At 35.3% G+C, this 17,399-nt stretch overlaps 1 protein-coding gene across 1 annotated transcript; it reads left to right on the top strand.

Moving 5' to 3' along the window:
* Nucleotides 1–11,708: 11,708 nt before the first annotated feature.
* Nucleotides 11,709–17,397, top strand: LOC139126359 (uncharacterized). The gene is made up of 8 exons (XM_070692430.1): nt 11,709–11,737; nt 11,927–12,110; nt 12,623–12,661; nt 13,405–13,539; nt 13,832–13,946; nt 14,358–14,461; nt 14,778–14,948; nt 16,770–17,397. Exons 2-8 carry the CDS (start codon nt 11,940–11,942, stop codon nt 16,836–16,838), a joined length of 804 nt encoding a protein of 267 aa, XP_070548531.1. The 5' UTR covers nt 11,709–11,737; nt 11,927–11,939; the 3' UTR covers nt 16,839–17,397.
* The last annotated feature ends 2 nt before the right edge of the window (nt 17,398–17,399 follow it).

Here is a 17,399-nt window from a genome sequence, read left to right as displayed (position 1 = left end):
AAAGTATTTGTACTAAGCTTTTTCATCAAAAACCCCAGCAAATCCCACAAATTTACAATGCAAATCCCAAGAAATTCCCTCAAATTTAGAGTAAAAATCTTATAAAGTTACAGTGCTTGTAAAAACGTCAACGTGGTTATAACGGGACTAAATGACAAATACCTTTCGACAAGTTTGGCTTTCCAAAATTTCAATGAGCAACGCAAAGTGCCCACTACAGACATGCCTAAAAACTGCTTCAGTCAGGTCTACTAGGACAGTAACGAGAGTCAAAGTCAAAATTAAGTTTTGATGCTACACAGGATTAGATGGTTGAGTAACGAGTTGGTTTGGGCAGAAAGTTCGTTGTACTGGTCGTTGCCTGCTTAGTAGAGATTGGTAAAGTCTATCTGTCCTGCAAATACCACCGTCTGCAACGAAACCGTGAGTCGATCCGAAGCTGGAAGCTGAAGTACTGGACGAAATACGGTCGCAGGTTGCCCGGTAAAGGTTACGAGAAACTCTTTGACAGTCACGGAATCTGACGTTGCTGAAATAAAGTGCTCATGAGAGAAAACCTATTGGAATGGGACTTAGTTTCATCTTCTTAATGTTCTGTTCTCCTCTCCTCTCAGAGCGTTGCATTCATTTCTCGTCATCGGTATCATACGCTAATTCGTCAGACATCTATTCGTTGACGGTCCTCCAGCCGAATTCGCTCGTCTGCTGATTTAGATAATTTCATGCAATAAGTAACGAGGCAAATACCTTACTTCAGAGACTTCTTTGCGTTTTCGTTTGCCCCTTTGGAGACTGCATACAAAGAGACTTCCAGGTGATCAAATACTCTCTCTTCGTGCTCAAACTGCTGTCTGTTGCATGGTTTGCGGAACTTCGTAACTGTCAGTACACCCTTCTTGGCAGCATAATGAATGGTTTCTGAATTGTTCTAACTGAGCTTCCTCTTGAATTGTGCGAGGTAGCTTCTACTGTCGAGATGGGGCAAGAATTGCCAGTAATGATGCTACGCCAGGTGGCGTTGAAGTCAGCTCCTTAGTATCTCTGCAGTGTTGACTATTGTGTGGACATCGTGGAGTTTCGACCGAGACTGAAGACAAAAGACCTTTACACCAATATATACGCATTTAACACCTGGTGACACAAGCGTCAATCAAAGGAATTCTCTTATGTAACGAATAGTAATTATATGCTAATCTTCAAAACGCATATAATTGTACATTCTTTGTTAGACTACGTATAGGCAATATAGTATAGCGTGCCATCTCTTTCCTTACCGTATTTATTGACAAGAGTGTTGTCATTGTAGTATAGTTGAATTCATTTTGATTGACCATATTCAGTGGTGTTTGATAATTTTAGAAAGAAATAATTGCATTCTTTGTTTGCAGCCTGCTTCTTACGGCTCCAACTGCGCGAAATACTCGTTAGGCCTATTTGATTGTACTAGTCATTTTATTTTTGTTTGTGTTTGCCTGTATCTTTTAGAAAAAATGATGCGATCTGTTCATTTTACGGATAGGAGAAACCTGATATGATTCTTATCGGACATGTAATCATTATGTGCAAGTCAGCCTTGGTAGTTTGACTGATATTTATTGTATTTGAAATGCAGGACCGTCAGGCAGGCTAGCACAATCAGTTGGGGGGGGAGAAGTCTTTTACTTTTGATCTTCAGAGAATATAAATCTCAAGAGATGAGAAGTTTTGTCTTTTGGATCACTAGGTAACAAGAAGGGTTGGAGTAACTATTTCGTACATCACTGCAAATTTACCATCAACAGGTATTTATTCATTTCTCTGAATGATGACACAGATCTTACTAGCCAAGACAAACGAAAGACCAATTCTCGCAGTCATGCTCTCTAATTTCATCATTCAAACGATATGTTCCGCCAACTGAATACGATAAAATGCGTTGACGCTCATCAATGATATCCTAAAGAATTCAAAGTTGTTTCTTCTATTTGAACGGTAGAAGAGTGGTCAACGGACTGTTTGTACTCGCCGTATGTTATCAGTTGGCCACTGCCTTAATTGGGACGGGTGGGCCAGGCCAGGAATCGCGCCACCAGCGCCAGTAAATTTGGTCCGATTTTTAGTAAAACAGAGAAATTTGTTGACTTAGTCGCTGACATAACGACATTCTCGCGAGCCAGAGCAATAATTTCCGCTCCGCTGACCTACGCAAAAATCAAGCCTTTTCGGCGTTGGGTGATAAGACTCGCCGAAGAGGGCGTGGTGTACGACGATGACATAACGATAGACGACTAGTGTTGGAGTAAGAGAAATTTTGTGCGTTGTCTGACAGGCTGGAAATTCGACCTTACGTAATGGAAAGTAAAGATTTTGCTGATCGTTTGTTTTTATCTCAAAATAAACCCTGTTTAGGCCTTTGAGAGCGATTTTGGAGAGAAGTGCACTTGAGACACTTTCAAGGGATAAACATTGAACTCTGTTTTCTGAAAGTATCCAGGTGCCTGGAAAAGGGCAGATCGTCCATGTAGCCGACACGAACACGAAGTGTCTGTTACCGGCTACCAAAAACTATGAGAAATAGTAAAGAATGAGCTACAAAATAGAGTTAGGTGCGGAATTGTGTCTTTTCCTGAAAGCCATTTCTAAACTACGTGTATTCCCTATGGGAGCTAAACTAGCTAAAAACGATAAACACGGCAAAAAAAACGATAATTATCACTTTCTAAATAGCGCTCAAAGTTTAGAAATTAGCTGTAGTTTAGAAAGTTTAGAAAGTCGGGCAGTAGGTTGAAATTTTTTTTCCAAGGATATATCGGATAAAAACGATAATTATCACTTTCTAAATAGCGCTCAAAGTTTAGAAAGTAGCTGTAGTTTAGAAAGTTTAGAAAGTCGGGCAGTAGGTTGAAATTTTTTTCCAAGGATATATCGGATAAAAACGATAATTATCACTTTCTAAATAGCGTTCTAAGTTTAGAAAATAGCTGAAGTTTAGAAAGTCGGGCCTTAGGTTGAAAATTTTTTCCAAGGATATATCGGATAAAAACGATAATTATCACTTTCTAAATAGCGTTCTAAGTTTAGAAATTAGCTGAAGTTTAGAAAGTCGGGCCTTAGGTTGAAAATTTTTTCCAAGGATATATCGGATAAAAACGATAATTATCACTTTCTAAATAGCGCTCAAAGTTTAGAATTAGCTGTAATTTAGAAAGTTTAGAAAGTCGGGCCTCAGGTTAAAAAATTTTTCCAAGGATATATCGGATAAAAACGATAATTATCACTTTCTAAATAGCGTTCTAAGTTTAGAAATTAGCTGAAGTTTAGAAAGTCGGGCCTTAGGTTGAAATTTTTTTCCAGGATATATCGGATAAAAACGATAATTATCACTTTCTAAATAGCGTTCTAAGTTTAGAAAATAGCTGTAGTTTAGAAAGTCGGGCTTGGAGTGGAAAAAGTTTCCCAAGGATATATCGGATAAAAACGATAATTATCACTTTCTAAATAGCGCTCAAAGTTTAGAAAATAGCTGAAGTTTAGAAAGTCGGGTCTTAGGTTGAAATTTTTTTTCCAAGGATATATCGGATAAAAACGATAATTATCACTTTCTAAATAGCGCTCAAAGTTTAGAAATTAGCTGTAGTTTAGAAAGTTTAGAAAGTCGGGCCTCAGGTTAAAAAAATTTTCCCAAGGATATATCGGATAAAAACGATAATTATCACTTTCTAAATAGCGTTCTAAGTTTAGAAATTAGCTGAAGTTTAGAAAGTCGGGCCAGGTTGGAAATTTTTTTCCAAGGATATATCGGATAAAAACGATAATTATCACTTTCTAAATAGCGTTCTAAGTTTAGAAATTAGCTGAAGTTTAGAAAGTCGGGCCTTAGGTTGAAATTTTTTTTCCAAGGATATATCGGATAAAAACGATAATTATCACTTTCTAAATAGCGTTCTAAGTTTAGAAATTAGCTGAAGTTTAGAAAGTCGGGCCTTAGGTTGAAAATTTTTTCCAAGGATATATCGGATAAAAACGATAATTATCACTTTCTAAATAGCGCTCAAAGTTTAGAAATTAGCTGTAGTTTAGAAAGTTTAGAAAGTCGGGCCCCAGGTTAAAAAAATTTTTCCAAGGATATATCGGATAAAAACGATAATTATCACTTTCTAAATAGCGTTCTAAGTTTAGAAATTAGCTGTAGTTTATAAAGTTTAGAAAGTCGGGCCTCAGGTTAAAAAATTTTTTCCAAGGATATATCGGATAAAAACGATAATTATCACTTTCTAAATAGCGTTCTAAGTTTAGAAAATAGCTGTAGTTTAGAAAGTCGGGTTGGAGTGGAAAAAGTTTCCCAAGGATATATCGGATAAAAACGATAATTATCACTTTCTAAATAGCGTTCTAAGTTTAGAAATTAGCTGTAGTTTAGAAAGTCGGGCTTGGAGTGGAAAAAGTTTCCCAAGGATATATCGGATAAAAACGATAATTATCACTTTCTAAATAGCGCTCAAAGTTTAGAAATTAGCTGTAGTTTATAAAGTTTAGAAAGTCGGGCCCAAGGTTAAAAAAATTTTTCCAAGGATATATCGGATAAAAACGATAATTATCACTTTCTAAATAGCGTTCTAAGTTTAGAAATTAGCTGAAGTTTAGAAAGTCGGGCATTAGGTTGAAATTTTTTTCCAGGATATATCGGATAAAAACGATAATTATCACTTTCTAAATAGCGCTCAAAGTTTAGAAATTAGCTGTAGTTTAGAAAGTCGGGCTTGGAGTGGAAAAAGTTTCCCAAGGATATATCAGATAAAAACGATAATTATCACTTTCTAAATAGCGCTCAAAGTTTAGAAATTAGCTGTAGTTTATAAAGTTTAGAAAGTCGGGCCTTAGGTTGAAATTTTTTTCCAAGGATATATCGGATAAAAACGATAATTATCACTTTCTAAATAGCGTTCTAAGTTTAGAAATTATCTGAAGTTTAGAAAGTCGGGCCTTAGGTTGGAAATTTTTTTCCAAGGATATATCGGATAAAAACGATAATTATCACTTTCTAAATAGCGCTCAAAGTTTAGAAATTAGCTGTAGTTTATAAAGTTTAGAAAGTCGGGCCTTAGGTTGAAATTTTTTTTCCAAGGATATATAGGATAAAAACGATAATTATCACTTTCTAAATAGCGTTCTAAGTTTAGAAAATAGCTGAAGTTTAGAAAGTCGGGTCTTAGGTTGAAAATTTTTCCAAGGATATATCGGATAAAAACGATAATTATCACTTTCTAAATAGCGTTCTAAGTTTAGAAATTAGCTGAAGTTTAGAAAGTCGGGCCTTAGGTTGAAATTTTTTTCCAGGATATATCGGATAAAAACGATAATTATCACTTTCTAAATAGCGTTCTAAGTTTAGAAAATAGCTGTAGTTTAGAAAGTCGGGCTTGGAGTGGAAAAAGTTTCCCAAGGATATATCGGATAAAAACGATAATTATCACTTTCTAAATAGCGCTCAAAGTTTAGAAAATAGCTGAAGTTTAGAAAGTCGGGTCTTAGGTTGAAATTTTTTTTCCAAGGATATATCGGATAAAAACGATAATTATCACTTTCTAAATAGCGCTCAAAGTTTAGAAATTAGCTGTAGTTTAGAAAGTTTAGAAAGTCGGGCCTCAGGTTAAAAAATTTTCCCAAGGATATATCGGATAAAACGATAATTATCACTTTCTAAATAGCGTTCTAAGTTTAGAAATTAGCTGAAGTTTAGAAAGTCGGGCCAGGTTGGAAATTTTTTTCCAAGGATATATCGGATAAAAACGATAATTATCACTTTCTAAATAGCGTTCTAAGTTTAGAAATTAGCTGAAGTTTAGAAAGTCGGGCCTTAGGTTGAAATTTTTTTTCCAAGGATATATCGGATAAAAACGATAATTATCACTTTCTAAATAGCGTTCTAAGTTTAGAAATTAGCTGAAGTTTAGAAAGTCGGGCCTTAGGTTGAAAATTTTTTCCAAGGATATATCGGATAAAAACGATAATTATCACTTTCTAAATAGCGCTCAAAGTTTAGAAATTAGCTGTAGTTTAGAAAGTTTAGAAAGTCGGGCCCCAGGTTAAAAAAATTTTTCCAAGGATATATCGGATAAAAACGATAATTATCACTTTCTAAATAGCGTTCTAAGTTTAGAAATTAGCTGTAGTTTATAAAGTTTAGAAAGTCGGGCCTCAGGTTAAAAAATTTTTTCCAAGGATATATCGGATAAAAACGATAATTATCACTTTCTAAATAGCGTTCTAAGTTTAGAAAATAGCTGTAGTTTAGAAAGTCGGGTTTGAGTGGAAAAAGTTTCCCAAGGATATATCGGATAAAAACGATAATTATCACTTTCTAAATAGCGTTCTAAGTTTAGAAATTAGCTGTAGTTTAGAAAGTCGGGCTTGGAGTGGAAAAAGTTTCCAAGGATATATCGGATAAAAACGATAATTATCACTTTCTAAATAGCGCTCAAAGTTTAGAAATTAGCTGTAGTTTATAAAGTTTAGAAAGTCGGGCCCAAGGTTAAAAAAATGTTTCCAAGGATATATCGGATAAAAACGATAATTATCACTTTCTAAATAGCGTTCTAAGTTTAGAAATTAGCTGAAGTTTAGAAAGTCGGGCCTTAGGTTGAAATTTTTTTCCAGGATATATCGGATAAAAACGATAATTATCACTTTCTAAATAGCGCTCAAAGTTTAGAAATTAGCTGTAGTTTAGAAAGTCGGGCTTGGAGTGGAAAAAGTTTCCCAAGGATATATCAGATAAAAACGATAATTATCACTTTCTAAATAGCGCTCAAAGTTTAGAAATTAGCTGTAGTTTATAAAGTTTAGAAAGTCGGGCCTTAGGTTGAAATTTTTTTCCAAGGATATATCGGATAAAAACGATAATTATCACTTTCTAAATAGCGTTCTAAGTTTAGAAATTATCTGAAGTTTAGAAAGTCGGGCCTTAGGTTGGAAATTTTTTTCCAAGGATATATCGGATAAAAACGATAATTATCTCTTTCTAAATAGCGCTCAACGTTAAGAAATTAGCTGTAGTTTATAAAGTTTAGAAAGTCGGGCCTTAGGTTGAAATTTTTTTTTCCAAGGATATATAGGATAAAAACGATAATTATCACTTTCTAAATAGCGTTCTAAGTTTAGAAAATAGCTGAAGTTTAGAAAGTCGGGTCTTAGGTTGAAAATTTTTTCCAAGGATATATCGGATAAAAACGATAATTATCACTTTCTAAATAGCGTTCTAAGTTTAGAAATTAGCTGAAGTTTAGAAAGTCGGGCCTTAGGTTGAAAATTTTTTCCAAGGATATATCGGATAAAAACGATAATTATCACTTTCTAAATAGCGCTCAAAGTTTAGAAATTAGCTGTAGTTTATAAAGTTTAGAAAGTCGGGCCTCAGGTTAAAAAAATTTTTCCAAGGATATATCGGATAAAAACGATAATTATCACTTTCTAAATAGCGTTCTAAGTTTAGAAAATAGCTGTAGTTTAGAAAGTCGGGCTTGGAGTGGAAAAAGTTTCCCAAGGATATATCGGATAAAAACGATAATTATCACTTTCTAAATAGCGTTCTAAGTTTAGAAATTAGCTGTAGTTTAGAAAGTCGGCTTGGAGTGGAAAAAGTTTCCCAAGGATATATCGGATAAAAACGATAATTATCACTTTCTAAATAGCGCTCAAAGTTTAGAAATTAGCTGTAGTTTATAAAGTTTAGAAAGTCGGGCCCAAGGTTAAAAAAATTTTTCCAAGGATATATCGGATAAAAACGATAATTATCACTTTCTAAATAGCGTTCTAAGTTTAGAAATTAGCTGAAGTTTAGAAAGTCGGGCCTTAGGTTGAAATTTTTTTTCCAAGGATATATCGGATAAAAACGATAATTATCACTTTCTAAATAGCGCTCGAAGTTTAGAAATTAGCTGTAGTTTAGAAAGTCGGGCTTGGAGTGGAAAAAGTTTCCCAAGGATATATCAGATAAAAACGATAATTATCACTTTCTAAATAGCGCTCAAAGTTTAGAAATTAGCTGTAGTTTATAAAGTTTAGAAAGTCGGGCCTTAGGTTGAAATTTTTTTCCAAGGATATATCGGATAAAAACGATAATTATCACTTTCTAAATAGCGTTCTAAGTTTAGAAATTATCTGAAGTTTAGAAAGTCGGGCCTTAGGTTGGAAATTTTTTTCCAAGGATATATCGGATAAAAACGATAATTATCACTTTCTAAATAGCGCTCAAAGTTAAAAAATTAGCTGTAGTTTATAAAGTTTAGAAAGTCGGGCCTTAGGTTGAAATTTTTTTTTCCAAGGATATATAGGATAAAAACGATAATTATCACTTTCTAAATAGCGTTCTAAGTTTAGAAAATAGCTGAAGTTTAGAAAGTCGGGTCTTAGGTTGAAAATTTTTTCCAAGGATATATCGGATAAAAACGATAATTATCACTTTCTAAATAGCGTTCTAAGTTTAGAAAATAGCTGTAGTTTAGAAAGTTTAGAAAGTCTGGCCCTAGGTTGAAAAAAATTTCCCAAGGATATATCGGATAAAAACGATAATTATCACTTTCTAAATAGCGTTCTAAGTTTAGAAAATAGCTGTAGTTTAGAAAGTCGGGCTTGGAGTGGAAAAAGTTTCCCAAGGATATATCGGATAAAAACGATAATTATCACTTTCTAAATAGCGCTCAAAGTTTAGAAATTAGCTGTAGTTTATAAAGTTTAGAAAGTCGGGCCTCAGGTTAAAAAATTTTTTCCAAGGATATATCGGATAAAAACGATAATTATCACTTTCTAAATAGCGTTCTAAGTTTAGAAATTAGCTGAAGTTTAGAAAGTCGGGCCTTAGGTTGAAAATTTTTTCCAAGGATATATCGGATAAAAACGATAATTATCACTTTCTAAATAGCGCTCAAAGTTTAGAAATTAGCTGTAGTTTAGAAAGTTTAGAAAGTCGGGCCCCAGGTTAAAAAAATTTTTCCAAGGATATATCGGATAAAAACGATAATTATCACTTTCTAAATAGCGTTCTAAGTTTAGAAATTAGCTGAAGTTTAGAAAGTCGGGCCTTAGGTTGGAAATTTTTTTCCAAGGATATATCGGATAAAAACGATAATTATCACTTTCTAAATAGCGTTCTAAGTTTAGAAATTAGCTGAAGTTTAGAAAGTCGGGCCTTAGGTTGAAATTTTTTTTCCAAGGATATATCGGATAAAAACGATAATTATCACTTTCTAAATAGCGTTCTAAGTTTAGAAATTAGCTGAAGTTTAGAAAGTCGGGCCTTAGGTTGAAAATTTTTTCCAAGGATATATCGGATAAAAACGATAATTATCACTTTCTAAATAGCGCTCAAAGTTTAGAAATTAGCTGAAGTTTAGAAAGTCGGGTCTTAGGTCTTAGGTTGAAACCAGTTGTGTGTCTTGAAGACAAATGTAAATACCGTAAAAGTAACCAGACTGCCACAGTTCAAATGACCAAGGTGTGTTGGGATTATCTTAGTTCCACGACAGGAGCAGATTAAGTAATGATGCAAATTAATGCTAATGGCCTTATCAAACGTGTTGCCCCTGTGGTTGCCATCACCTGGCAGCTGCGTGCTCGCAGTAAAGTATGGCGTCATTAAGAAATCCGGGCCTGAAGTGAAACTTTTTTCCAGAATAAATCGGATGAAAATCTGCGAGCTTGTAGCAGCATTATTGTAGAACCAGGAAAATACTATCAGTTTTCCCCTGAAGTAAGTTTTACAATCGAAATCTCAAATGTGATGCCCGAGATACTATACCTTCTGCTCATTGCATTAGGCAAGAAGTATAATGTTACGAAGTAGAGAAATATGACAGTGAGTCAGCTTAAAACAAAATTTGTGAAGAAAAATTGTAAATGTTTGTTTTTCAAGGTCTGTCAAGCAACCTCCCGGCTAGTGTATATTGCAAATAAACCAGCTGTGTGACGTGAAGACGAATGTAAATAAAAGTGACCATATTGCCAAACTTAAATGACCAAGGTGTGTTGAGATTATCTTTGTCCACAACGATCGCGTCCATTTGTGCTGATTAATGCAAATTTATGCTAATGGTCTTATCAATTGTGTTGCCGGCCAGGCCGCCATCTCCCAGCTGCGTACTCACAGTAAAAGATTGGATCATTCAAAAAATTCCAAGGATATATCGGATAAAAACGTTGGTACACCATTTCTGTTGTCATCTGTATATTCCCTAGTGTTTCAAGGGGAAAAGTGTGAGCTTGTAGGAGCAGTCTTGTAGAACCTGGAAAATACTATCAGTTTTCCCCAGAAGCAAGTTCTAAAAGCCAATGCTGAAATGTGACTTGTCCAATAGACCGACGAGATAGTACCTCCAAATTAATGCATTGGCCCTATCAAAAGTGTTGCCGGCAGGCTGCCATCTCCAGGCTGTGTGTTCACCGTGAAATGTGAAGTGCGTGAGATGAAGTCCCGCAAACTTTTCCAAGAATATGTCGGAAAAAAGGCTGATACAACGTTTCTGTTGTAATCTGTATATTCCCAAGTGTTTTTATTAAAGTAAAAAGTGTGAGTATGTAGGAGTTTTCTTGTAGAACCTGGAAAATACTATCAGTTTCCCTCAGAAGTAAGTTTTTAAAATCCAAAGCTCAAATGGGACTTGTCCAATAAACCAAAAATGGAACAATACTACCACAGTTCTAATGACCAAGGTGTCAATTTGTGCTTCAAGTTAATGCTAATGAGGCATTGATAAGGCTATTAGCATTAATTTGCACCACAATGGACACGATTGTCGTGGAACTATCTGACCTCTTCTTGTCTGTGTCTGAACACACCTTGGTCATGCGAATTGTGGCAGTATGGTTATTTACATTCGTCTTCACGTCACACATCTGGTTTATTTGTCATTAACACTAGCGGTGGCTATTTGACAGTCTTTGTTTTTGACGGTCAAAGAATAAACATTCACAATTTTTCGTCATCACTCACTCAGAGCCACATTTCTCTACTTCATGACATTCAATTCTTGCCCGTTGCAATGGTCAATTCAATAAGCGGTGCTTTTCTCGCGGCTTTATGGAAAAAATCACATTTGAGCTTTGAATTTGCCGCTTGGCAAAACTGATACAGTATTTTCCTGATTCTATCCGACATATCCTCGAACAAATTTTTTTCACCCAAGGCCCGACTTTCTAAACTTCAGCTAATTTCTAAACTTAGAACGCTATTTAGAAAGTGATAATTATCGTTTTTATCCGATATATCCTAGAACAAATTTTTTCACCCAAGGCCCGACTTTCTAAACTTCAGCTAATTTCTAAACTTAGAACGCTATTTAGAAAGTGATAATTATCGTTTTTATCCGATATATCCTCGAACAATTTTTTCACCCAAGGCCCGACTTTCTAAACTTCAGCTAATTTCTAAACTTAGAACGCTATTTAGAAAGTGATAATTATCGTTTTTATCCGATATATCCTTGGAAAAAAATTTCAACCTATAGGCCTATCCCAAAACTTTTTCCACTGCAAGCCCGACTTTCTAAACTTCAGCTAATTTCTAAATTTAGAACGCTATTTAGAAAGCGATAATTATCGTTTCTGGCTAAACTTTCTAAGTTTAGATTTAGATTTAGACAATGCTAATTTAGCTTTCTAAACTTCCAGCTAAACTAGCTAAAAACGATAAAAACACAATTCCGCACCTTAATGGCAAGCGAAGACCCCCCCCCTCCCCTGGGCTGAGAACATTTTTTGGGAAGTAAGAAGGATTGAAATGATGACTGTCTGCATCTACCTTTGTTTTGAAGGCCATTACCTTGATTCTATTGGTTGGATCTCACTGGGAATTTGTGCCAACAGCGCATTTTAAAATTCTCTCAGACTTTTATGGAAAAAAGTCCACTTGCATTGAAGTCACAACTGTTCTTTGATCATGTTTTGTTTGTAGATTGCCAAGGATCATGGAAAAATCTGGCAAAGATTCCAAGGAGATGTTCTCTGATCCTCCCCCACCTTACTCTGCCTATCCCTCCTCATCTGATGTCCCCCCTCCACCAAAATATGAACCACCCCAGGAAGAGAAGAAGTATCCCCCTGGTCAGTATCAACCAACTGGAATGCCAGCTCCTCAGGTAATATACCATTTATATCTGGATTGATGGCTCCTCAGGTAATATACTATTTATATCTGGATTGCCAGCTCCTCAGGTAATATACTATTTATATCTGGATTGCCGGCTCCTCAGGTAATATACTATTTATATCTGGATTGCCAGCTCCTCAGGTAATATACCATTCATATCTGGATTGCCAGCTCCTCAGGTAATATACCATTGATATCTTGTTTTAAATTTAAAACATTTCATTTAAATGGAAAACACACATGACTTCATTAGTGGTGTTTCTTAATTACACTTGGTCCATGGATGTGCATGGCTTTTACATGACATGACATGATACTACAAGACACAACGCATATCAGAAAAAACACTGGATTCTCGATGTTCTTGATGCCAATTTGGGACAGAACGGATTCTCCATGTTCTTGATTGCAGTTTATTGATGTCAAGCAATACATATTGGAGGAAAATTAGATTATATCAAATTAACAGCTCCTTCTGTATTTCTCATTTATGACTTGTAGTTTCCTGGCTTTTTCCACCATTCTTTTGGTCATTTTGGGGTGAGTTCACTGTCTTGAACTTTCTTGCCAAGCTAAAACTATTACCACTGATAGAATAAGCAAAAATAATAAAACAAGGTGACATCATTTCACTAAATATACTAATTTAGAACACTAATCTTTGAATCTCTTACCATTCAATTAAATTGACATTTAGAATATTTGTTTCATTTGTGTGTGAATTACTGTTCATGACCAGTATCAATAATGTCAGCAAAACACTTAAATGTTCACTTTTTCATTCCCAACTTTACATGCAGAAATTATCTTTCCTTTATGATCACAAGATAGATTTCACATCATTATGTTATTAAGGCTGGTGGTGGTGGGATCACAGGGGCAGACACTTTGGTATTGCGTTTGGACATATTGAGTATTACCGTGGTATATTACAGCTTTGTCAATACTAGTGAATTTTGTAATGTCATACCATCAGAGAATTACTGATATGTGTCCGATTATCTAGCCCAAATGTTTGCTACATCTACAAAGTCACTGGCATTGCCAAAACTATAGAATAATAGCAATAATGTACCCCCTCCCGGCCCTTAATTGACTCAAGCAAACTTTGCATTCTATATAAATGTGGTCATCAGCTTTGCCTCGTACATCATGTTGTGCAAAGTTTGCTTTAAGTTATTATGGGGTGGGAGGGGACACAAAATATTACATCCAGCTGACATATTGAGTGATAACTTGAAATGTTACATTCAAGCTAACATGATTTTTCTTTGAAATGACAGCAACCATCATTGGCAGATTTAGCAAACAATGTGACAGAGAGTGCTAATAGACTGGCAGCAGCTGCAGGAGCTCAAGCATACATGCATGCATTCAACATGACAACTGTTGGTATGCCCGGTGGAATGCCATCGTCGGTAAAGGCTTGTTAAAAATTCTGTTGATCTGTTTTCTTAATATCATGTTCAAGTATTTTATTGTCAACAATCAGAACTAAATTCACTACAGTGTGTCATCAAATTGCACAGATAATATGGTCCTTTGTTCATATGAAGACATCAGACAACTTTATGCAGTTGTATGTGAAATCTTTGTCCATGGAAGAATTATATTGTTATTATTACAAGACAAGATTTTACAAGCACTAGCGATTGAAAACTATCATGATGACACCGTGGTACTGATTTTTTCACCTTTCTATTTGTCAAGGGAATGTCTTCAAACTTCACTGTGATTCAATTGATTTCACCAGTGACTGGTGGTGCATTACGTGTCTTGCCTGATGGCAGAGTGGATGCCAAGGCCAGACCCAATGAAGCTGCAGGTAATATTACAATTACTTCGACCAGAATACTTGCACATATAGCAATGTGAATCAAGATTACTGCTATCCAACCTAAACCAACGATGCACAACTCAGCATATCACAATACCACTCCCATTACCATTCAAAAATGGGGCTTTGAAAATGCAAAACCTTTCTTGTTGCAGTATCAAATAGCTCTTGGTATAATCACATTAGGAAGTTCAAGTGTGCAATAACAGAGTGCTGAAAATCAGCTGAAGAATGTTACGGTCTTTTAAAAGACATATAATTGGCATACAAACCATATCATGTAGTCTAGCTGTGCTGGGTCACTGTTACATTTATAGAGATGTCTATATTTTGTTGACAAACATTAATTTACATATTGGTCACATGACTAATTTCTGTGCTACCTGTTGATTTGCACAGCCCAGTTCATTCAATTGGACCAGGGAAATGGTGTTGTAGTCATGAGAAATGCAGCAAAGAAGGACTACCACCTGGAAGCAGTCAAAGGTCAGCTGATAGGAAATGTAAGTAAACTTAAACAAATACTCTATGTACAAGTGTGATGTCTTCATTTTGGGCAAAACTGTCAATGAATAGCAAAATGTAATATTGGGTACATTTACTATGAGGTAGGGTAACCATGTGTCAGTTAAGACACAGGATTGAGTCGATCCTTTCTGGGCAAATTCAAGATATGATATGAGGAAGTCACCTGGCTTGAGTCCATTACCACTAGTAATGGCCAATACTTTTTAATGCATGTATTTTAATGTCCATCCTTGCTCACTAAGTCAAAAATTGCACTAAAATTACACATTGTTGGTATCTCTGTCAACACAGGGCAGTGGCAGTGACTTCAACAGTCAATTCCGTGTGCATCAAGGCAAGAAAGGAATGTTTCTGTTTGAATCCATGTCATCTCCAGGATTCAACATTGGTGTTGCATCTGATGGCAGTGTCAATTTATCAGAGTCATCTGGAAATGACACCATGTTCAATGTCAGGGTTATTGTAAGTGTTCCGTTTGAAATGAATATTATATGAATGTGTTTCCTGAAGTGTTTGACTCTGTGGTACAATTCTTGTACACTAGGATTGGAAAAAAAACAATTTTCTATGAAAACCGATCAATTAAACAACACAATTACCACAAACAAATACTATAAAATGTTTAAACACAAGAAATGGCATTTTGCAAAGTTGAATGATGAAAATAGAAGATTTAAGGTAGAACGTGCCTCGGGGACAGATAGTCAGACTCTCAAATTTCTACAATTCTTCTCTGATCTACCACTTGTTGAGGCTCATTTTAAAGCTCTTGAAGAAGAGAAACTTTCACCGTCTTAGTTTTTAGAAAATCTGAAATTTTATCTTTCTCCCATAGAGTTAATACACGAATTTGGCCACTTTGAATTTCAAATATCGCAAAATGGTGGGTAATTTGTTTTGCTAGTTTCAAACTTTGCATGGTGACCCCTGATTTTTATTGTTGATTTGGTAAGAGAATAGTTGAAAGTTGCATTCAGGAAAGTTTGAGCAAAAGATTAAGTCTTTCACTTTTGAGGCGCATAACTACTTTAAGAAACCTCAGGTCCTGTCACCAACTGCCTTTACTTTTCAGAGTTGCTGAAAATACAAAACCAAACTGCTCTGGCATTCTAGACTGACATGAATAAAAATTCTGGCTGTTTTCATTAATCATTCACTTCCCAATCGATCAAGTTAAACCAAGTGCACTGCTGTATGCAATAGGTGGTAAAATATTGACTGAAGTTCATTTCCCAATCATATAATTTAAATGCAGACCTGTCATGCCTTATATTTAGTCATTTTATCATCCTGAATTTGCAGTAGTTTTTGTCTTACTTGAATATAGGTATGTGTTCAACATCAATGGCGGCAGATCTATAATTACAACATTCTATTGAGAGTGTTAGTTGAGCTGCAATTCATGTCACCATCAGGAGATCACTACATTTGGAACACAACTAACCACAATGTTTAAGGGACAAAGTCGGCCATTTTCCATGAATTTCGTTTGACACAAGATACTACTTATATTGTTTGACACGTTGAAAGATACTGAATGAATTGGTGACCATATATATTATTGCCTGAATACATGGGTTTATGTGCCCGAGAACAGGTGAAAATTTGCCCGACGCCAGGAGGGCGAATTGTCTCCTGCTGCGAGGGCACATAAACCCATGTATTCAGGCAATAATATTTTATTACATGTCTCTTCACAGTTAATGCTATATGACATTTAGTTACATGCAGGGCATTTTCAAACAATTTTACCATTATCGACCAGCATCAAACAGATTTTAACGAAAGTCAAAATAGCAGTGGCGCATGAATATTTTACATCTAGCGTTAAGCATCTACTTTGACGTCGAAAACGTCGAAGCGTTTCACTGGACTGGGTAACCATGGAAACGGTCAGTACATCGTTCACCCGCCCGCTAGGAGCATCCGGGGAGTTAAACTCCCCGGATGCTCCTATTCAAATCAATGTACTGATTTGCACTCACATCAAGGCGTGTAATAATGCATATATTCAACCCCTGTTTTAGACACGTACATGAAACTAACATGAGAATGAATAAATGATCATGACCATTAATTCTTTCTTGCGATGGTTTCATTTAATTTGTCTAAAACCAGGATGATGCATGGTCATCCATTCATTCAGCATCTTTCAACATGTCAAACAGTATAAGTAGTATCTTGTATTAAACAAAATTAATGAAAAATGGCCGACTTTGTCCCTTTAAGGAAACTGTAGATGTCAAACAACAAAGGAATAATATCTGTCTGTTTTTATTTCAGGCAAGCAGCTCTGTACAGACCAACCAGCCAGGAAGCACTTTTGTGGTTCAACAGTATAATGTCAAGTAAAAATATTGTCTTCAGATTTGCTCCGTAGTCACTGTATGCAGTATTAACAATGATTTGTAGAGATATCATGCAAGAATTTGAAAATCTACACAACACTAATTCTCCAAAAACCTCCCTTGAACTGAGATTGAAGTGTATCTGTGTGGGAAGTAAAACTTGATTTTCAAATTTAAAATTGTATAATAATGTTTTTAGCATTGTTTTTCCATTCTACATTGTACTGTGATATTTTATTCATCAAAAATGTGCAATCCATTTCTTGGATTGAGATACAAATGCAATTTTTCATCACAAATGCTTGCCATGGGCAATGTTACCATGACAATCTGCAACAGGAAAGACAATAAGAACACAGTTTTTGCTGTCGGTCTAATGTATGTAACATATTTGGATTATCAAATTTATCAGTGAACAAATTTTGTCTTCATATTTTGCTCTCTTTGTATTGCTGTGTATTGTGCCACTCACAAGATTATGTAGACTACATATTAAATTCTACTAAGTCTTTGATCACCGTATGTTCAAGCTAAGTGACAATAAATCAATACACGAAAATTAATC

The sequence above is a fragment of the Ptychodera flava genome (assembly GCF_041260155.1).
Source record: "Ptychodera flava strain L36383 chromosome 3 unlocalized genomic scaffold, AS_Pfla_20210202 Scaffold_27__1_contigs__length_13241970_pilon, whole genome shotgun sequence".
NCBI classification, from domain to species: Eukaryota; Metazoa; Hemichordata; class Enteropneusta; family Ptychoderidae; genus Ptychodera; species Ptychodera flava.
The sequence above is the reverse complement of the archived record's forward strand: the minus strand, read 5'-3'. Positions and strand labels throughout refer to the sequence as shown.

Bases quoted from the DNA above. Each gene is read 5' to 3' on its own strand.
- LOC139126359 (XM_070692430.1), top strand. From the start codon at position 11,940: ATGGAAAAATCTGGCAAAGATTCCAAGGAGATGTTCTCTGATCCTCCC. The intron at 12,662-13,404 runs GTGAGTTCACTG...TTGAAATGACAG, and splicing joins ATTCTTTTGGTCATTTTGGG to CAACCATCATTGGCAGATTT. The intron at 14,462-14,777 runs GTAAGTAAACTT...CTGTCAACACAG, and splicing joins AAGGTCAGCTGATAGGAAAT to GGCAGTGGCAGTGACTTCAA.